The sequence below is a fragment of the Mixophyes fleayi genome, chromosome 4 (genome assembly GCF_038048845.1).
Source record: "Mixophyes fleayi isolate aMixFle1 chromosome 4, aMixFle1.hap1, whole genome shotgun sequence".
NCBI lineage: Eukaryota > Metazoa > Chordata > Amphibia > Anura > Limnodynastidae > Mixophyes > Mixophyes fleayi.
Genome location: NC_134405.1, coordinates 7198509 through 7215127, shown reverse-complemented (window position 1 = coordinate 7215127; position 16619 = coordinate 7198509). Strand labels below are relative to the sequence as shown.

The 16619-nt window shown below is 40.1% G+C and overlaps 3 protein-coding genes across 5 annotated transcripts in view; 2 read left to right on the top strand and 1 right to left on the bottom strand.

Moving 5' to 3' along the window:
- Window positions 1–16619, top strand: part of LOC142150999 (uncharacterized) — a 510250-nt gene that overhangs the window by 223314 nt on the left and 270317 nt on the right. The window lies entirely within an intron of this gene.
- LOC142151006 (oocyte zinc finger protein XlCOF8.4-like) overlaps window positions 1–16619 on the top strand; it is a 393475-nt gene that overhangs the window by 151614 nt on the left and 225242 nt on the right. The window lies entirely within an intron of this gene.
- The window catches only part of LOC142150984 (uncharacterized), a 343002-nt gene that overhangs the window by 168659 nt on the left and 157724 nt on the right, over window positions 1–16619 (bottom strand). For 2 of the 3 annotated variants that reach the window (XM_075206216.1, XM_075206215.1), the window contains exons 4-7: window positions 15680–15871; window positions 15501–15600; window positions 15289–15383; window positions 15007–15118 (exon numbers count right to left, since the gene is read on the bottom strand). In XM_075206216.1, coding sequence (XP_075062317.1) covers window positions 15007–15118; window positions 15289–15383; window positions 15501–15600; window positions 15680–15871 — 499 coding nt within the window. The remainder of the gene's footprint in view (window positions 1–15006; window positions 15119–15288; window positions 15384–15500; window positions 15601–15679; window positions 15872–16619) is intronic. The other variant, XM_075206218.1, reaches the window with a different exon arrangement.

The following is a 16619-nucleotide window of genomic DNA, read 5'->3' as shown; positions in this document are numbered from 1 at the left end:
GATATTGTGTCACTTATACAAAGGAAAATCATGTCTTACATTGGAAGAATATTGTATCCACTCTCTAAATATATAATGGCTCCTACCTGGCAAACTAAACAAATACTTTCCGAGATCTATAAAAAATGACAACCGTGACTTACTAGAATCGTCGGACTGCATAAAATATACGGTCCCACTATAATAGTTGCTGTATTTGTAAGAGGATGCGTTTTATATTTAAAATAGTTATTGTTTAAGAATATTTATCTTGAGCTTTTTACACTCAATGTAACACGATGATGACTGGCTATTAAAACAAGAAAGAAGTTATTATCTTCCCCCGTTGTTATAATTACTGGGGGTAGTGTTCACATAATCCAATCAAAATGACCAGGAGTCCGATCATGTGACTCTTAACAAACAAATTAGATCAAAGGGGATGATATTATTTTCCCTAATTGTCATGTTCACTGAAGGAAATGATGATATACTCCAAATAAATTAGTAGAAAATCTGATCATGTGATTATCGATCAAACAAATAGCAAATCTGAAGTAATAGGCTTATATCTATGCAATGCAAAACTTCTAAATAAAACCTCACCCCCATTAGAGGGGAAGTCATATCATGTAATATGTCCCAAATATCCAATTATATAGTATCTTTATAGAATATAGTACTAACATAGTGTTAATACACATCAGGTGTCAAAATTAGTACGTTATCTTCCTAGACAGAGATCTTCGTGATCACATAACATATCAGACTGACCTAGAGTATAACAAATAGCATATATGTTTTAATTACATGCCTATTATACCTTCAGAATATCTGAACTTTCCAAACAAAAAGCTATGTCTATATATAAAAAAGGAAGATGAATAAGAATATTACCACTCTAAATGAAAACAAGTTATCAATATGCAGATGGAGAAACATTACAGAATACATATATAATTATAGAAACCATTGGAGCTCAAAATCGGCATTTAACCCATTAGGGGCAAGAGTAATCAATAGTATCTTTATCTTTCCAATCAGATTCTATTATAGAATACAAATAAACTCAGTGATCCCCTTTGCCGAACCCTTATGTTCTTCTTTAAAGTGTTTGAAAAATGGGTGAGTTACTGGACCCCTTTTGATATTATAGAGACTGGTAAGATACGTTTGGGTGTGTGCTGTACCCAATACATAACAAGGTAAGGAGGGGATGCAAAGCCCGGGCTACTGCTCCATAGTAGACATGTGAGGTTACTGAGGATGAACTCAGATTACAGTGACACGGTTGGCTTAGACAGGATTGTTTAAGGACTCTGCCATAGTGCTGCAGACAAAGGCAGAAACCAGCGTCTGAACCTACTATTGTTATTAACATTGTTTAATGTTCTATAATAGATAATTAATTGAATGGTCCTTTGTTTCATAAAAGGTCTGGTTTTTTTTAGTAAGGATTGTATTACTTCATATTGTTGTTATTTGACAGCACGATTAGGTATTCTGCACATGATATATTGAAGATAAGATATTTTTCTGTACAACCTAATCAGTAGAACTGCCCCATTCGGTGTTGAAGAGCAGAACACTGTTTCCAGCAAGTGATTTCTCTAATGGATGAGTGACAATGTGAATTGTGTTGCATGTCACAGCGCCATTACAAAAACATATTTAGCTGGTGCATTGATTCCATTGTAATACATCGGTTATGTTCACACGGTGTAAAGCAGTTCATGCACTAATATATGGACCTGTGTATATGCTTCCAGAGAAACAAACATGCCTGGAGATACTGCTAGCAACGTGCCTCAAGCACCACCTTAAAACCAGATGGCTGCAGAGGAAAGTCACGCTAACGCTAGATTAATAGCAGTCCTGTGTCGTCTTCAGCATCGTGGAATTATATTTTTCTCGCAAATGTATCACCATTATTTGTTAGCTCTCCATCAGTGTCACTATAAACAATAGAGTAGAAAGAACTTGACCCCCAAAATATTACCAGAGCAGGACATGATCGGACAGGTCCTGCATCATTAATTAAATGTGAAGTGACGGTGACGTCTTTAGAAGATTGCGGAATATTAATTGGGAAAAAGGGTGATTTCTTGTTACTGCAGATGTTAGGTCTCTTTACACCTGCATTTCCCACAAAGACGGTTTGGAAGCCATCAAATATTATTTAGATAGTGAGAATATAGTAAGCCCTATGAAGGAATTTATTCTGGAAAGTATCGAATTTATTCTAACAATTATTTTTATTTTGAGGGGCGTTACTTCCAGCAACGCATGGGCACGGCCATGGGCAACAGGTTCGCCCCAAGTTATGCCAACTTGTTCCTTGCCCATTGGGAGGAAGAGTATTTATGGGGAGGTGGCGGTTTTGGGGCGGACCTGGTGACATGGATGAGATACATAGACAACATGTTTTTTATTTGGAAGGGGGAGTATTCAGACCTACAGACCTTTTGTGAGTATCTTAACAATAATGAGATCAATGTGGTATTCACATATGAGATTAGTGATAACTCAGTCAATTTTTGGATCTTAATATATACATATCCGAGATGGAAATCTGTACTAAAACATACAAAAAACCTACAGATTCCAACTCGTATATCTTATCTTCAAGTGGACATCATGCCAGATGGTTGGAAAATGTACCAAAGGGTCAGTTTTTGCGCTTAAAAAGAAACTGTTCTGACCCTAAAGTGCTATGTGATCAAATTCAAGATATGAAGAACTTGTTCATCCATAAGGGATATAAGCCTTTAAAGCCTGATAAGGATATAGAATATGTTTCCAATATAGACCGAGATGGCATTTTGGAACCAAATATAAAGAATGACAAACATGAGGGACAAACAGTGACGTTTATTACCCAATTTAATTCACAATATAGAGACATTGAAAATCTAGTGTGTAAATATTTGGACATCTTGAAAAAAGATCCAACACTCTTAAATATTATTCCTAAAAAGCCTAAATTTATTTACAGACGGGCTCCTAATCTCAGGGACCATTTAGTTAGAAGTGCTTTAAGCAAAAATAAGAGAATAGGAATAACCTCAACAGGATTTTTTAAGTGTGGCTTATGTACAGCCTGTAAGACCACGTTTGCTAACCAGAAGAATAAGATTATTAGTTTTGTAGTGAATGGTAAAATGTATTCTATCAACATGTTCCTCAGTTGTAATAGTGCTAATGTCAGCTACCTCCTAGAATGCAAATGTTGACTTTTTTATGTTGGTCGCACTTCCTGTCCTTTGAAAGTTAGACTAACTGAACACCTTCGAAATATCAGGAAGGGTTTTGAAAACCACTCAGTGTCTTCATAACTGTTCAGTTACAGGTTTGAAAAACTTTTGGGCTATCGAGAAAATTGATAACACCTGGAGACGAAAAGATTCCTCTATTAGCTTAGCCAAGTGCGAGATGAAATATATTCGTTTAAACACTCTATCCCCTAAAGGGTTAAATTTAGATTTAGAATTAAAATGGTTCTTAACTGATGATTAAAGGTTTTGTTTTATCTTTTTTATGTAACTAACGTGCCAGAATGGTATTATTTATATGTGTTTATCTATATGTGCTCATTTCATAGAAAGAGTCAGTGTCTCCTTAAGACAGTTAGGTCTCAATTCATGTCTGTGTATATAAGTGTGTAGATTTATACCCACTACTATCTTGAGAAAGGGTCGGAGTGAGCCGAAACGCGTTGATGGTATCAGTGGGAACTTTTACATGTTATCATTGAACTGTTTTCCTGTATTCAGTTGCTGCATGTTGATCCGTTTAGCCTGACGCGGGAAAAGCTTTATGTATTATATGCGCATTGAAACTGCTCACCAGGTACAAGTCCATTTTATATTTTAATAAACAAAAATCTTTTTATCTGAAGATAAGGCACTATGTGTTCTCTTCTTTCCTAACCCTTTTACACACGATCGGAGCCGTGGACCTATGAGAGGGAGCCAATTACCCTTAGAAGGAGTGGCCATTTCCCGAGACGCCTGAGTATTGGAGGTAGATGGAATAACGTTGCTGTGAAGCATTCTGGGCGCTGTTTTTGAGTTTTGGGAGTTGCGTTATACGGAGCTTTCTACCCACCCAGTTATTGATATAGCAGCGATCCATCTCACATTCCACTGTTGGATTATTTGATCGTACATTTGAGGACATTTTACCAGATGATAAGTACTGTTTCACATCTATTGTCCCATATTGTGTGAGAACTTTATTGTTTATGGGTCATATGTAGTTTATACTACTCATGTTTTATACCTTTGTCCGCCGGATTTATATATATTGTTTGAGGACTATGAGTACTACATCTATCCATTGAGAACTATATGACCTATGGCTTACAAGTAGTACACTCTGCATTTTACCTTACACGATTGTGTATTATTTATTCGATTGACACACCCAGATCTCTAAGTATATAGGAGCGCTCGTCAGTTCCTCATATGTGTTTGTTGTCATAATGTATCAATCATGTACTCATACATGGCAATATTACATGCTGTTGAAAAAAAAGTCTTGGTCTTGTGATTCCGCTATCTGTCAAAACTGGAATGAAAATTAATATGTAACTTAGAAGTAGATCATCAAACACTTCAGAAATAAGATCTCATATGGACGGTGACCTAAGGCTTTAATGAAGTCCTCAGTAAGTGTGGTTGATATAGATAAATCACAGCTACATGACACATTCAGAGAAGCGAATAACCCTTCAAATATTTCACTTATGTGATCCAGTTGTATTGAGTAAAGTATATGAGTTAATATACAGGTTATCATGTGTCCTGCAGTCAATTGGCAAGTTCAGAAAAAGTTGTAATGACCCATTCTGTAGTTTACCCAGACAAATTTGGGGCATATTCAATTGTTGCCATTACTGCCTAAAGTAACACGGCGCGCGCACTATTAACGTCATTACGGTAATAGTGCGTGTAAATTATGGTACATTTCACGCTGGATTTCAGCTCGCGGCTCAGGGAGCTGCGAATTGAAATCCGGCTTAGTATTACCGTAATAACGGTAATACTTTTTCCGTGGCGGAAAACGCCAACAATTGAATATGCCCCAAAATGTCACACTCTGGCTGCCTCTATGTCAGACTGGTAGTATACTGTGTTAATTCTATCAGGTTCTATTCCCTCAGCTATCTTATCTCCCACTGAGGTGTCATTAATCACTGACTGCCAGGCACACAGCTCTGTCCCACAATTAGTTGTGTAGTCCTTACATTCTGACATTGAGATAGAGGATAGATATCTGCCTATGTCAGACTGGTAGTATACTGGGTTAATTCTATTAGAATCTATTCCCGCAGTTTCATTGATCTCCTGAGGTTCCAGCATGTTATAGCTCCTTCCTTTGACTTCCTATAAAAGGCTGGCCTGTTCCTGACAGTAATCTAGTTCCTGTTCCTGCATTCTGCCTTCAGTTATGGACAACTCATGTACCAACCTCTGCTTATCCTTGTCTACACCTCTTCCCGAACCCTTAACTCATTGCCTTGCTGTGTACCTAATCCGGCTATTTTTTAGCATTCTTCATTATTTTGTTCTTGTGCCCTGCCTTCCTTACTGCTACATGACCCCTATTCAGTCTCTAGACCGTTACAGGTATGTTCTTAAGACAACTGGACTGATGATTACTGTCATAGTGTACATAACTAGCTGTATCCGTAGGTCTTTTCTAAGTTTTGCGTGTAAAACATTATCTGTTATGTATACTGCTATATCCAGAAAATTCACTGAACATTGAAAATGATCAAATACAAGTTCAATATGGGATTTATTAGTGATCAGATGGTCACAAAACTTAACTAACTCCGATTCTGAACCTTCCCATATGAAAAAAATATCATCTATGTACCGGCACCAAGACACCAGGTTCGCCCCAAACTGATGGCCCCTCCAAACCCATGATTCCTCCCATTGGGCCATAAAGAGATTGGTGTAGCTTGGAGCGAACCTGGTGCCCATAGCAGTGTCATATAAGTAACATCATTTATTGGTTGAATGCAGTTGTAACAAATTCTATGTAGGACGGACAACCAACCCCTTAAAAATAAGACTTAGGGAACATGTTAACAATATGTGCAAAGAACTAGACACTCATATACTTCCTCAACATTTCAAGACCATACATAATTGTGAGCCCGGACATACTGAATGTTTCTGGGGTATTCAGAATATAGAAGACAAATGGAGACAAAAAACGTATTACAAAGATTAGCCAAAGCAGAAATGAAATGGATTTTTCGCTCAAAACTGACCCCTAGAGGTGACCTAGGGCCATGCTGATTGGTAACCCCTGCAATGCTGTATGCACTATGCTGCATTATACCCATTCCATTTCCTACACTGCTCTACATCTCCTACAATGCTGTATACACTATGCTGCATTGTACCCATTCCTACACTGCACTATATCTCCTGCAATGCTGTATGCACTATGCTGCATTGTACCCATTCCTACACTGCACTATATCTCCTGCAATGCTGTAAGAGCTATGCTGCACTGTACCCATTCCAACACTGCACTATATCTCCTGCAATGCTGTATGCACTATGCTGCATTGTACCCATTCCTACACTGCACTATATCTCCTGCAATGCTGTATGCACTATGCTGCATTGTACACATTCCTACACGGCACTATATCTCCTGCAATGCTGTATGCACTATGCTGCACTGTACCCATTCCTACACTGCACTATATCTCCTGCAATGCTGTATGCACTATGCTGCATTGTACCCATTCCTACACTGCACTATATCTCCTGCAATGCTGTATGCACTATGCTGCATTGTACCCATTCCTACACGGCACTATATCTCCTGCTATGCTGCACTGTACCCATTCCTACACTGCACTATATCTCCTGCAATGCTGTATGCACTATGCTGCATTGTACCCATTCCTACACGGCACTATATCTCCTGCAATGCTGTATGCACTATGCTGCATTGTACCCATTCCTAAACTGCACTATATCTCCTGCAATGCTGTAAGAGCTATGCTGCACTGTACCCATTCCAACACTGCACTATATCTCCTGCAATGCTGTATGCACTATGCTGCATTGTACCCATTCCTACACTGCACTATATCTCCTGCAATGCTGTATGCACTATGCTGCATTGTACCCATTCCTACACGGCACTATATCTCCTGCAATGCTGTATGCACTATGCTGCACTGTACCCATTCCTACACTGCACTATATCTCCTGCAATGCTGTATGCACTATGCTGCATTGTACCCATTCCTACACTGCACTATATCTCCTGCAATGCTGTATGCACTATGCTGCATTGTACCCATTCCTACACTGCACTATATCTCCTGCAATGCTGTATGCACTATGCTGCATTGTACCCATTCCTACACGGCACTATATCTCCTGCTATGCTGCACTGTACCCATTCCTACACTGCACTATATCTCCTGCAATGCTGTATGCACTATGCTGCATTGTACCCATTCCTACACGGCACTATATCTCCTGCAATGCTGTATGTGCTATGCTGCACTGTACCCATTCCTACACTGCATTATATCTCATGCAATTCTTTATGCACTATGCTGCATTGTACCCATTCCTACACTGCACTATATCTGCTGCAATGCTGTATGCACTATGCTGCACTGTACCCATTCCTACACTGCACTATATCTCCTACAATGCTGTATGCACTATGCTGCACTGTACCCATTCCTACACTGCACTATATATCCTACAATGCTGTATACACTATGCTGCACTGTACCCATTCCTACACTGCACTATATATCCTACAATGCTGTATACACTATGCCGCATGGCACCCATTCCTACACTGCACTATATCTCCTACAATGCTGTGTACACTTTGCTGCACTGTACCAATTCCTACACTGCACTATATATCCTACAATGCTGTATGTGCTATGCTGCACTGTACCCATTCCTACACTGCACTATATCTCCTACAATGCTGTATGCACTATGCTGCACTGTACCCATTCATACACTGCACTATATCTCCTACAATGCTGTATACACTATGCTGCACTGTACCCATTCCTACACTGCACTATATCTCCTGCAATGCTGTATACACTATGCTGCACTGTACCCATTCCTACACTGCACTATATCTCCTACAATGCTGTATACACTATGCTGCACTGTACCCATTCCTACACTGCACTATATATCCTACAATGCTGTATGTGCTATGCTGCACTGTACCCATTTCTACACTGTACTATATCTCCTGCAATGCTGTAAGAGCTATGGTGCACTGTACCCATTCCTACACTGCACTATATCTCCTGCAATGCTGTATACACTATGCTGCACTGTACCCATTCCTACACTGCACTATATATCATACAATGCTGTATGTGCTATGCTGCACTGTACCCATTCCTACACTGCACTATATATCCTACAATGCTGTATGTGCTATGCTGCACTGTACCCATTTCTACACTGTACTATATCTCCTGCAATGCTGTAAGAGCTATGCTGCACTGTACCCATTCCTACACTGCACTATATCTCCTACAATGCTGTATACACTATGCTGCACTGTACCCATTCCTACACTGCACTATATCTCCTGCAATGCTGTATACACTATGCTGCACTGTACCCATTCCTACACTGCACTATATCTCCTACAATGCTGTATACACTATGCTGCACTGTACCCATTCCTACACTGCACTATATCTCCTGCAATGCTGTATGCACTATGCTGCATTGTACCCATTCCTACACGGCACTATATCTCCTGCTATGCTGCACTGTACCCATTCCTACACTGCACTATATCTCCTGCAATGCTGTATGCACTATGCTGCATTGTACCCATTCCTACACGGCACTATATCTCCTGCAATGCTGTATGTGCTATGCTGCACTGTACCCATTCCTACACTGCATTATATCTCATGCAATTCTTTATGCACTATGCTGCATTGTACCCATTCCTACACTGCACTATATCTGCTGCAATGCTGTATGCACTATGCTGCACTGTACCCATTCCTACACTGCACTATATCTCCTACAATGCTGTATGCACTATGCTGCACTGTACCCATTCCTACACTGCACTATATATCCTACAATGCTGTATACACTATGCTGCACTGTACCCATTCCTACACTGCACTATATATCCTACAATGCTGTATACACTATGCCGCATGGCACCCATTCCTACACTGCACTATATCTCCTACAATGCTGTGTACACTTTGCTGCACTGTACCAATTCCTACACTGCACTATATATCCTACAATGCTGTATGTGCTATGCTGCACTGTACCCATTCCTACACTGCACTATATCTCCTACAATGCTGTATGCACTATGCTGCACTGTACCCATTCATACACTGCACTATATCTCCTACAATGCTGTATACACTATGCTGCACTGTACCCATTCCTACACTGCACTATATCTCCTGCAATGCTGTATACACTATGCTGCACTGTACCCATTCCTACACTGCACTATATCTCCTACAATGCTGTATACACTATGCTGCACTGTACCCATTCCTACACTGCACTATATATCCTACAATGCTGTATGTGCTATGCTGCACTGTACCCATTTCTACACTGTACTATATCTCCTGCAATGCTGTAAGAGCTATGGTGCACTGTACCCATTCCTACACTGCACTATATCTCCTGCAATGCTGTATACACTATGCTGCACTGTACCCATTCCTACACTGCACTATATATCATACAATGCTGTATGTGCTATGCTGCACTGTACCCATTCCTACACTGCACTATATATCCTACAATGCTGTATGTGCTATGCTGCACTGTACCCATTTCTACACTGTACTATATCTCCTGCAATGCTGTAAGAGCTATGCTGCACTGTACCCATTCCTACACTGCACTATATCTCCTACAATGCTGTATACACTATGCTGCACTGTACCCATTCCTACACTGCACTATATCTCCTGCAATGCTGTATACACTATGCTGCACTGTACCCATTCCTACACTGCACTATATCTCCTACAATGCTGTATACACTATGCTGCACTGTACCCATTCCTACACTGCACTATATCTCCTGCAATGCTGTATACACTATGGTGCACTGTACCCATTCATACACTGCACTATATATCCTACAATGCTGTATACACTATGCTGCACTGTACCCATTCCTACACTGCATTATATCTCATGCAATTCTGTATGCACTATGCTGCATTGTACCCATTCCTACACTGCACTATATCTGCTGCAATGCTGTATGCACTATGCTGCACTGTACCCATTCCTACACTGCACTATATCTCCTACAATGCTGTATACACTATGCTGCACTGTACCCATTCCTACACTGCACTATATCTCCTACAATGCTGTATACACTATGCTGCACTGTACCCATTCCTACACTGCACTATATCTCCTGCAATGCTGTATACACTATGCTGCACTGTACCCATTCCTACACTGCACTATATCTCCTGCAATGCTGTATGCACTATGCTGCACTGTACCCATTCCTACACTGCACTATATATCCTGCAATACTGTATGCACTATGCTGCACTGTACCCATTCCTACACTGCACTATATCTCCTGCAATGCTGTATACACTATGCCGCATTTTAACCATTTCTACACGGCACTATATCTCCTGCTATGCTGCACTGTACCCATTCCTACACTGCACTATATCTCCTGCAATGCTGTATACACTATGCCGCATTTTAACCATTTCTACACTGCACTATATCTCCTACAATGCTGTATACACTATGCTGCACTGTACCCATTCCTACACTGCACTATATCTCCTGCAATGCTGTATACACTATGCCGCATTGTACCCATTTCTACACTGCACTATATCTCCTACAATGCTGTATAATTGTGGGACTGTGCATATGATTTATGGGGTACATTGTGGATATAGTAAGCAGGAGTATGGTGCTTTAAATGGTTAAGTAGTGTTTGTGTTTTCTAAGTTATTATGGCCACTGTGATTGGCCAAAATGGACCCCGTGTGAGATACATAATATCTATGTGGTAGTGTGATGTACTATTTAGAATACATGGAGGTTGTGATATATATGCACATGATACAAGAACAATGCTGGTATGTATTATACATTTGTGATATAGTGAGGATTGTGTGTTGATTCTGTGTGTAATTGTACACAGGAATAGCAGTACATTTATATAGTGTAATATATGTATGATAATAGTAGTTTAATGGGATCTGGGACATACACATGTATACATACATCTACCTACACAAACAAGATATTTACACATTTATGAGCTATCGTAAGAAATGAGTAATTTAAGTTAATGAACCTACACACAGATTGTTATAGATGTTGAACTATTATATGTACTGTGTGTAAGAATATGTTATTAAATATATATTATAACAATGTTGGAAGTAAATATGCTTTTTCATACAAATATCTGTATTCTCATTATGGGTTTTATACTGCCGTAAGACAGTAAATATTATATATCGAACTCTGCGGTGGGAATCGTTTTTCCGATTACCACCATTCCGACATCGCTAATGCCTACAAACAAAAAAACAAAAGAATGAAAAAGCGACTTGCAAATAATCAGACTTACCTTCAAGACGTCGCTGGAGATCACCGAACAAAACAGCATAATGACAGCAAGCCGTTCCGAGTGGAGAACTCACCGGCAATGCACGCTGACGTCATCGCAATGTTTGTTACTAAAAATTTAAAGCGCCAATGTGAAGTTAAGTGTTTAAACACAACCTTAGGGGTACCCACATTGCCGCTTTAAATTTTTAGTAACAAACATCGCGATGACGTCAGCGTGCATTGCCGGTGAATCCTCCAATTGCTGTCATTATGCTATTTAATAAAATCAGTTTTTAAAAAAAACCTAATATCTATCTATCTATCTATATATATATATATATATATATATATATATATATATACACACACACACTCACACATAGACCTATTTTTCTAAGTTACATTAATATAATCAACTGATTTTACAATATTTGGAGTACCACAGCAAACTTGTTTCATATCCAATTGCTTTTCTCCTGTGTGAGTTCGCAGATGGTTAACAAGATGTGATTTACGTGTAAAACATTTCACGCACTCAGAACATGTAAACGGTTTCTCACCTGAGTGAGTTCTCTGATGTCTAATAAGTTTTGATTTCTTTGTAAACAATTTTTCACACATAGAACATTTAAACGGTTTCTCACCTGTGTGAGTTCTCAGATGTTCAACAAGACTTAATTTACGTGTAAAACATTTCCCACACTCAGAACATCTAAAAGGTTTCTCACCTGTGTGACTTCTCTGATGTACAATAAGACTTAATTTTTGTGTAAAACATTTCCCACACTCAGAACATGTAAAAGGTTTCTCACCTGTGTGAGTTCTCTGATGTACAACAAGAGATGATTTCTGTTTAAAACATTTCCCACACTCAGAACATGTAAAAGGTTTCTCACCTGTGTGAGTTCTCTGATGTATAACAAGATTTGATTTCTGTTTGAAACATTTCTCACATTCAGAACATGTAAATGGTTTCTCACCAGTGTGAGTTCTCGAATGTTCAAAATAATTTGATTTCCCACCCTCAGGACATATAAATATTTTATCATCTGTATAAGCTGAACTATGTGTAATAATATCTATGTTATCAGGAGCACATTCCTCATGATTAGAGGGATCAGAAGAATTATCTGCTCTGTAAAGTATCGGAAGTACATTTAGGGTAGTGGGGTTTCCTCCTGGAAAATAATTTGTGATGTTATCTTCTATTTCAAAATTCGTAGACAAAATCAATTTTCCCTCTGAGATATTCCTGTGTTTGCATCCATCTGCTGGAAATAAAATAAATGTATGAATACAGACATTGTATTTTACATTGTTTAACATATTATAATATCCAACATTTTTATACTATGAGAATGTTGAAATGTCCAGCTCTTTAATTTCAATATGGGAACTATAAACATTTCATTATAATTAGAAAATTTCATTACCAAGCACATTGCATAAACCCAGTCACAGTGACACGCAAAGTGCATCCAGCTTGGACAATTCCAGCCAAAACGCAGATATTGGCGAATATTTCCTAAGCACAGACATTGCCCAGCCAGCCTTCTAGAACAGGAAGACTCATTAGTTAGGAAGACTCATTAGTTAGGAAGACTCATTAGCCAGTGACATTGTCCAATTAGACACTGTCCTCCCACATAAACACTGGAGCCTCAAAAGTAGAGTAGATGTGGGTTAAATTAGCAGCGAGTCCTGGATATGGGTTTACACTACTCTTAGGTCTCACATCCATGCACAGAGCAGAGGAGAGCATCAGGACAGAGTAGGGGAACAGAGCAGGACACAAATGGGCAACAGCACAAAGTAAAGTATAAGGGCAAAGCACAGTACAGTCAGATCAGCAGAATAAAGATCAACTGTACAGACCATCCAAGCACTAGAATGGAGGGGAGCTAATGTGCAATGACGAATGTGTGTGAGAAGATGGAGTGTGAAGTGGACATTGTGATGGGGTGTATGTTATCTTAGAGAGAGGAGAATAATCAAATTCTGCATTAGTAATACAGTGATAATATACAGCTAACTGAGGATCAAATACTCATGGTGATGTCACATGTGGTAGTACAGGGAGATAGTTATGGATACTGTCACAGGGGGTAGTGTACAGGAGGTTCATGGGTAATTTCATGGAGTCTGACGGACATCCCATGAGATAAACCAGACAGTGTGAGCAGGAGACTAGTCAGATATCTGGGCTGGTAGCACACAATGATATGATGTGAGGAGGAGACTGGTCAGATCTCTGGGCTGGTAGCACACAATGATATGATGTGAGGAGGAGACTGGTCAGATCTCTCTGCTGGTAGCACTCAATGATATGATGTGAGAAGGAGACTGGTCAGATCTCTGGGCTGGTAGCACACAATGATATGATGTGAGGAGGAGACTGGTCAGATCTCTGGGCTGGTAGCACACAATGATATGATGTGAGGAGGAGACTGGTCAGATCTGGGCTGGTAGCGCACAATGATATGATGTGAGGAGGAGACTGGTCAGATCTCTGGGCTGGTAGCACACAATGATATGATGTGAGGAGGAGACTGGTCAGATCTCTGGGCTGGTAGCACACAATGATATGATGTGAGGAGGAGACTGATCAGATCTCTGGGCTGGTAGCACACAATGATATGATGTGAGGAGGAGACTGGTCAGATCTCTGGGCTGGTAGCACACAATGATATGATGTGAGGAGGAGACTGATCAGATCTCTGGGCTGGTAGCACACAATGATATGATGTGAGGAGGAGACTGGTCAGATCTCTGGGCTGGTAGCACACAATGATATGATGTGAGGAGGAGACTGATCAGATCTCTGGGCTGGTAGCACACAATGATATGATGTGAGGAGGAGACTGGTCAGATCTCTGGGCTGGTAGCACACAATGATATGATGTGAGGAGGAGACTGGTCAGATCTCTGGGCTGGTAGCACACAATGATATGATGTGAGGAGGAGACTGATCAGATCTCTGGGCTGGTAGCACACAATGATATGATGTGAGGAGGAGACTGGTCAGATCTCTGGGCTGGTAGCACACAATGATATGATGTGAGGAGGAGACTGGTCAGATCTCTGGGCTGGTAGCACACAATGATATGATGTGAGGAGGAGACTGATCAGATCTCTGGGCTGGTAGCACACAATGATATGATGTGAGGAAGAGACTGGTCAGATCTCTGGGCTGGTAGCACACAATGATATGATGTGAGAGGAGAATAGGAGTCTAATAGGGGCTGATGGCTCCTGACTCCCCCACTGGACAGATATGTTTTCCTCATTAGTTTGTACTGACAGAGAAGGGTGTAGAAAAAATGATTGTTATAGTGATTGAATAAGCTGAATTTTTGACTCTTTTGTGTAATGAGTGTTTATTACTCACCTGTGCTGATATCTGTAGGGATTTCCTCCTCCTTACACTGCTGATCACCCCTCACATACGTCTCTTTCTTTCCCTCTGTAACTTCTATTTTAATATCAGTCAGGACATCATCCTAAATAGCCACAAAACAATAAAATATCATAATTAATAACATCTAATTTAATCATTTGAGATGAAACAGAAGAATATCAGTGTATAACATCCACAAAGTTTTTTTACACATCATATAATTAAGTCACTTTGGTGTTTTGGTATTTGGGGAGCCCTTAAAATGTCATCTACCTGATACTCCTGTGAGATACTGTGATTGTTTTCGGTACTATCCTGTGAATAAGGATGAAGATATCTCTCTGGGGTATTTCTGTTACTGGATCCATCTGTAGGAAACACACAGTGACTGAGTACATTGCTTATATATGATTATCAGATGATGTGTTTCTAGGTGGCCCTTAAAACTGCTCTCCACGTTACAATCAATGAAAGTCTCCTCTTACCCAGTGATGTGAGGATCCGGTGATTCTCCATCCTCACATCCTCGTATAGACCGTTGGGCCCTTCTAATTTCTCCCACTCATCCTGACACTTTATAGGAACCTGACATACACAATGACACAGTCATCATCCAGACACATCCCCTAATGTTACTATATAATGTCCCATTCCCAGCAGTCACCTCTCCAGTTACCGGCTGGATTATTGCTTTGGTCAGTTCCAGGATCTTCTGATCATTGTTTCTCCCATGTATCAGTGAGTGAGGTTCAGGCACCGTGATGGGGCTCTGGGTCCTGCTCAATCCTCCTGACACACAGGGGCGGCTCCTGGGTGTCACACACTCACCAGGTCTCTTTGTCACTACTGTGTAATCCTGTGTAATGAGAGATATAAATGAACGAAGATCCACATATTTGTAATTTTATTTAGGGATAAATTGAGCAAGTAAACAATAATGATCTATTGTATAATTACGACCCACATTCTATATGTAACTGTTACCTATATACAGGTAAGTGGAGTATATATACGTTTACCTCTCCTGCAGCTCCGGACACCTTCAGTGAGCCCACCTATCAGTCCTCTATCTACAGCCGGCCCCCACGGATCTATCATCTGCTTTGAACAATTTAGTGCAAACAGCAAGAGGAGTCTGAAGTGGGGGCTTGTAGTAGACAGAGGGCTCAGAACGGCCGACCTATGGCACATAGTAGGTGAGATAAGTGCTATACAGAATCTAACAGACAGTGCATATAGAAAAAAGCTACAGGTAGGGCAGGGGTTGTATGTGTAAAATAAAGCAATTCTTGTCTATTTTGCACGTTTTAAAATAGTCCAGGAAAATGGAAATCACCCCATAACTGTAAATCTTAAAGTATCAGTTAGTGATAAGAAAAAAAAACAACATACTGCGGCCAATGTAATATATCCCAATATCTGTGAAGATTGTGGGACTGATACTTCTATGTGAGACTGTCTACCTGCTGCTCATTTACAGCTGTTCAGGTGACTGAGGCAGAGCAGAAAGTACCAAAGGGAGAATGGACACCACCCTGTGAGCCAGAGAGGAGAGGATCATGGGAAGGATAAACATTACACACCAATAAGAACACACCAAAGAA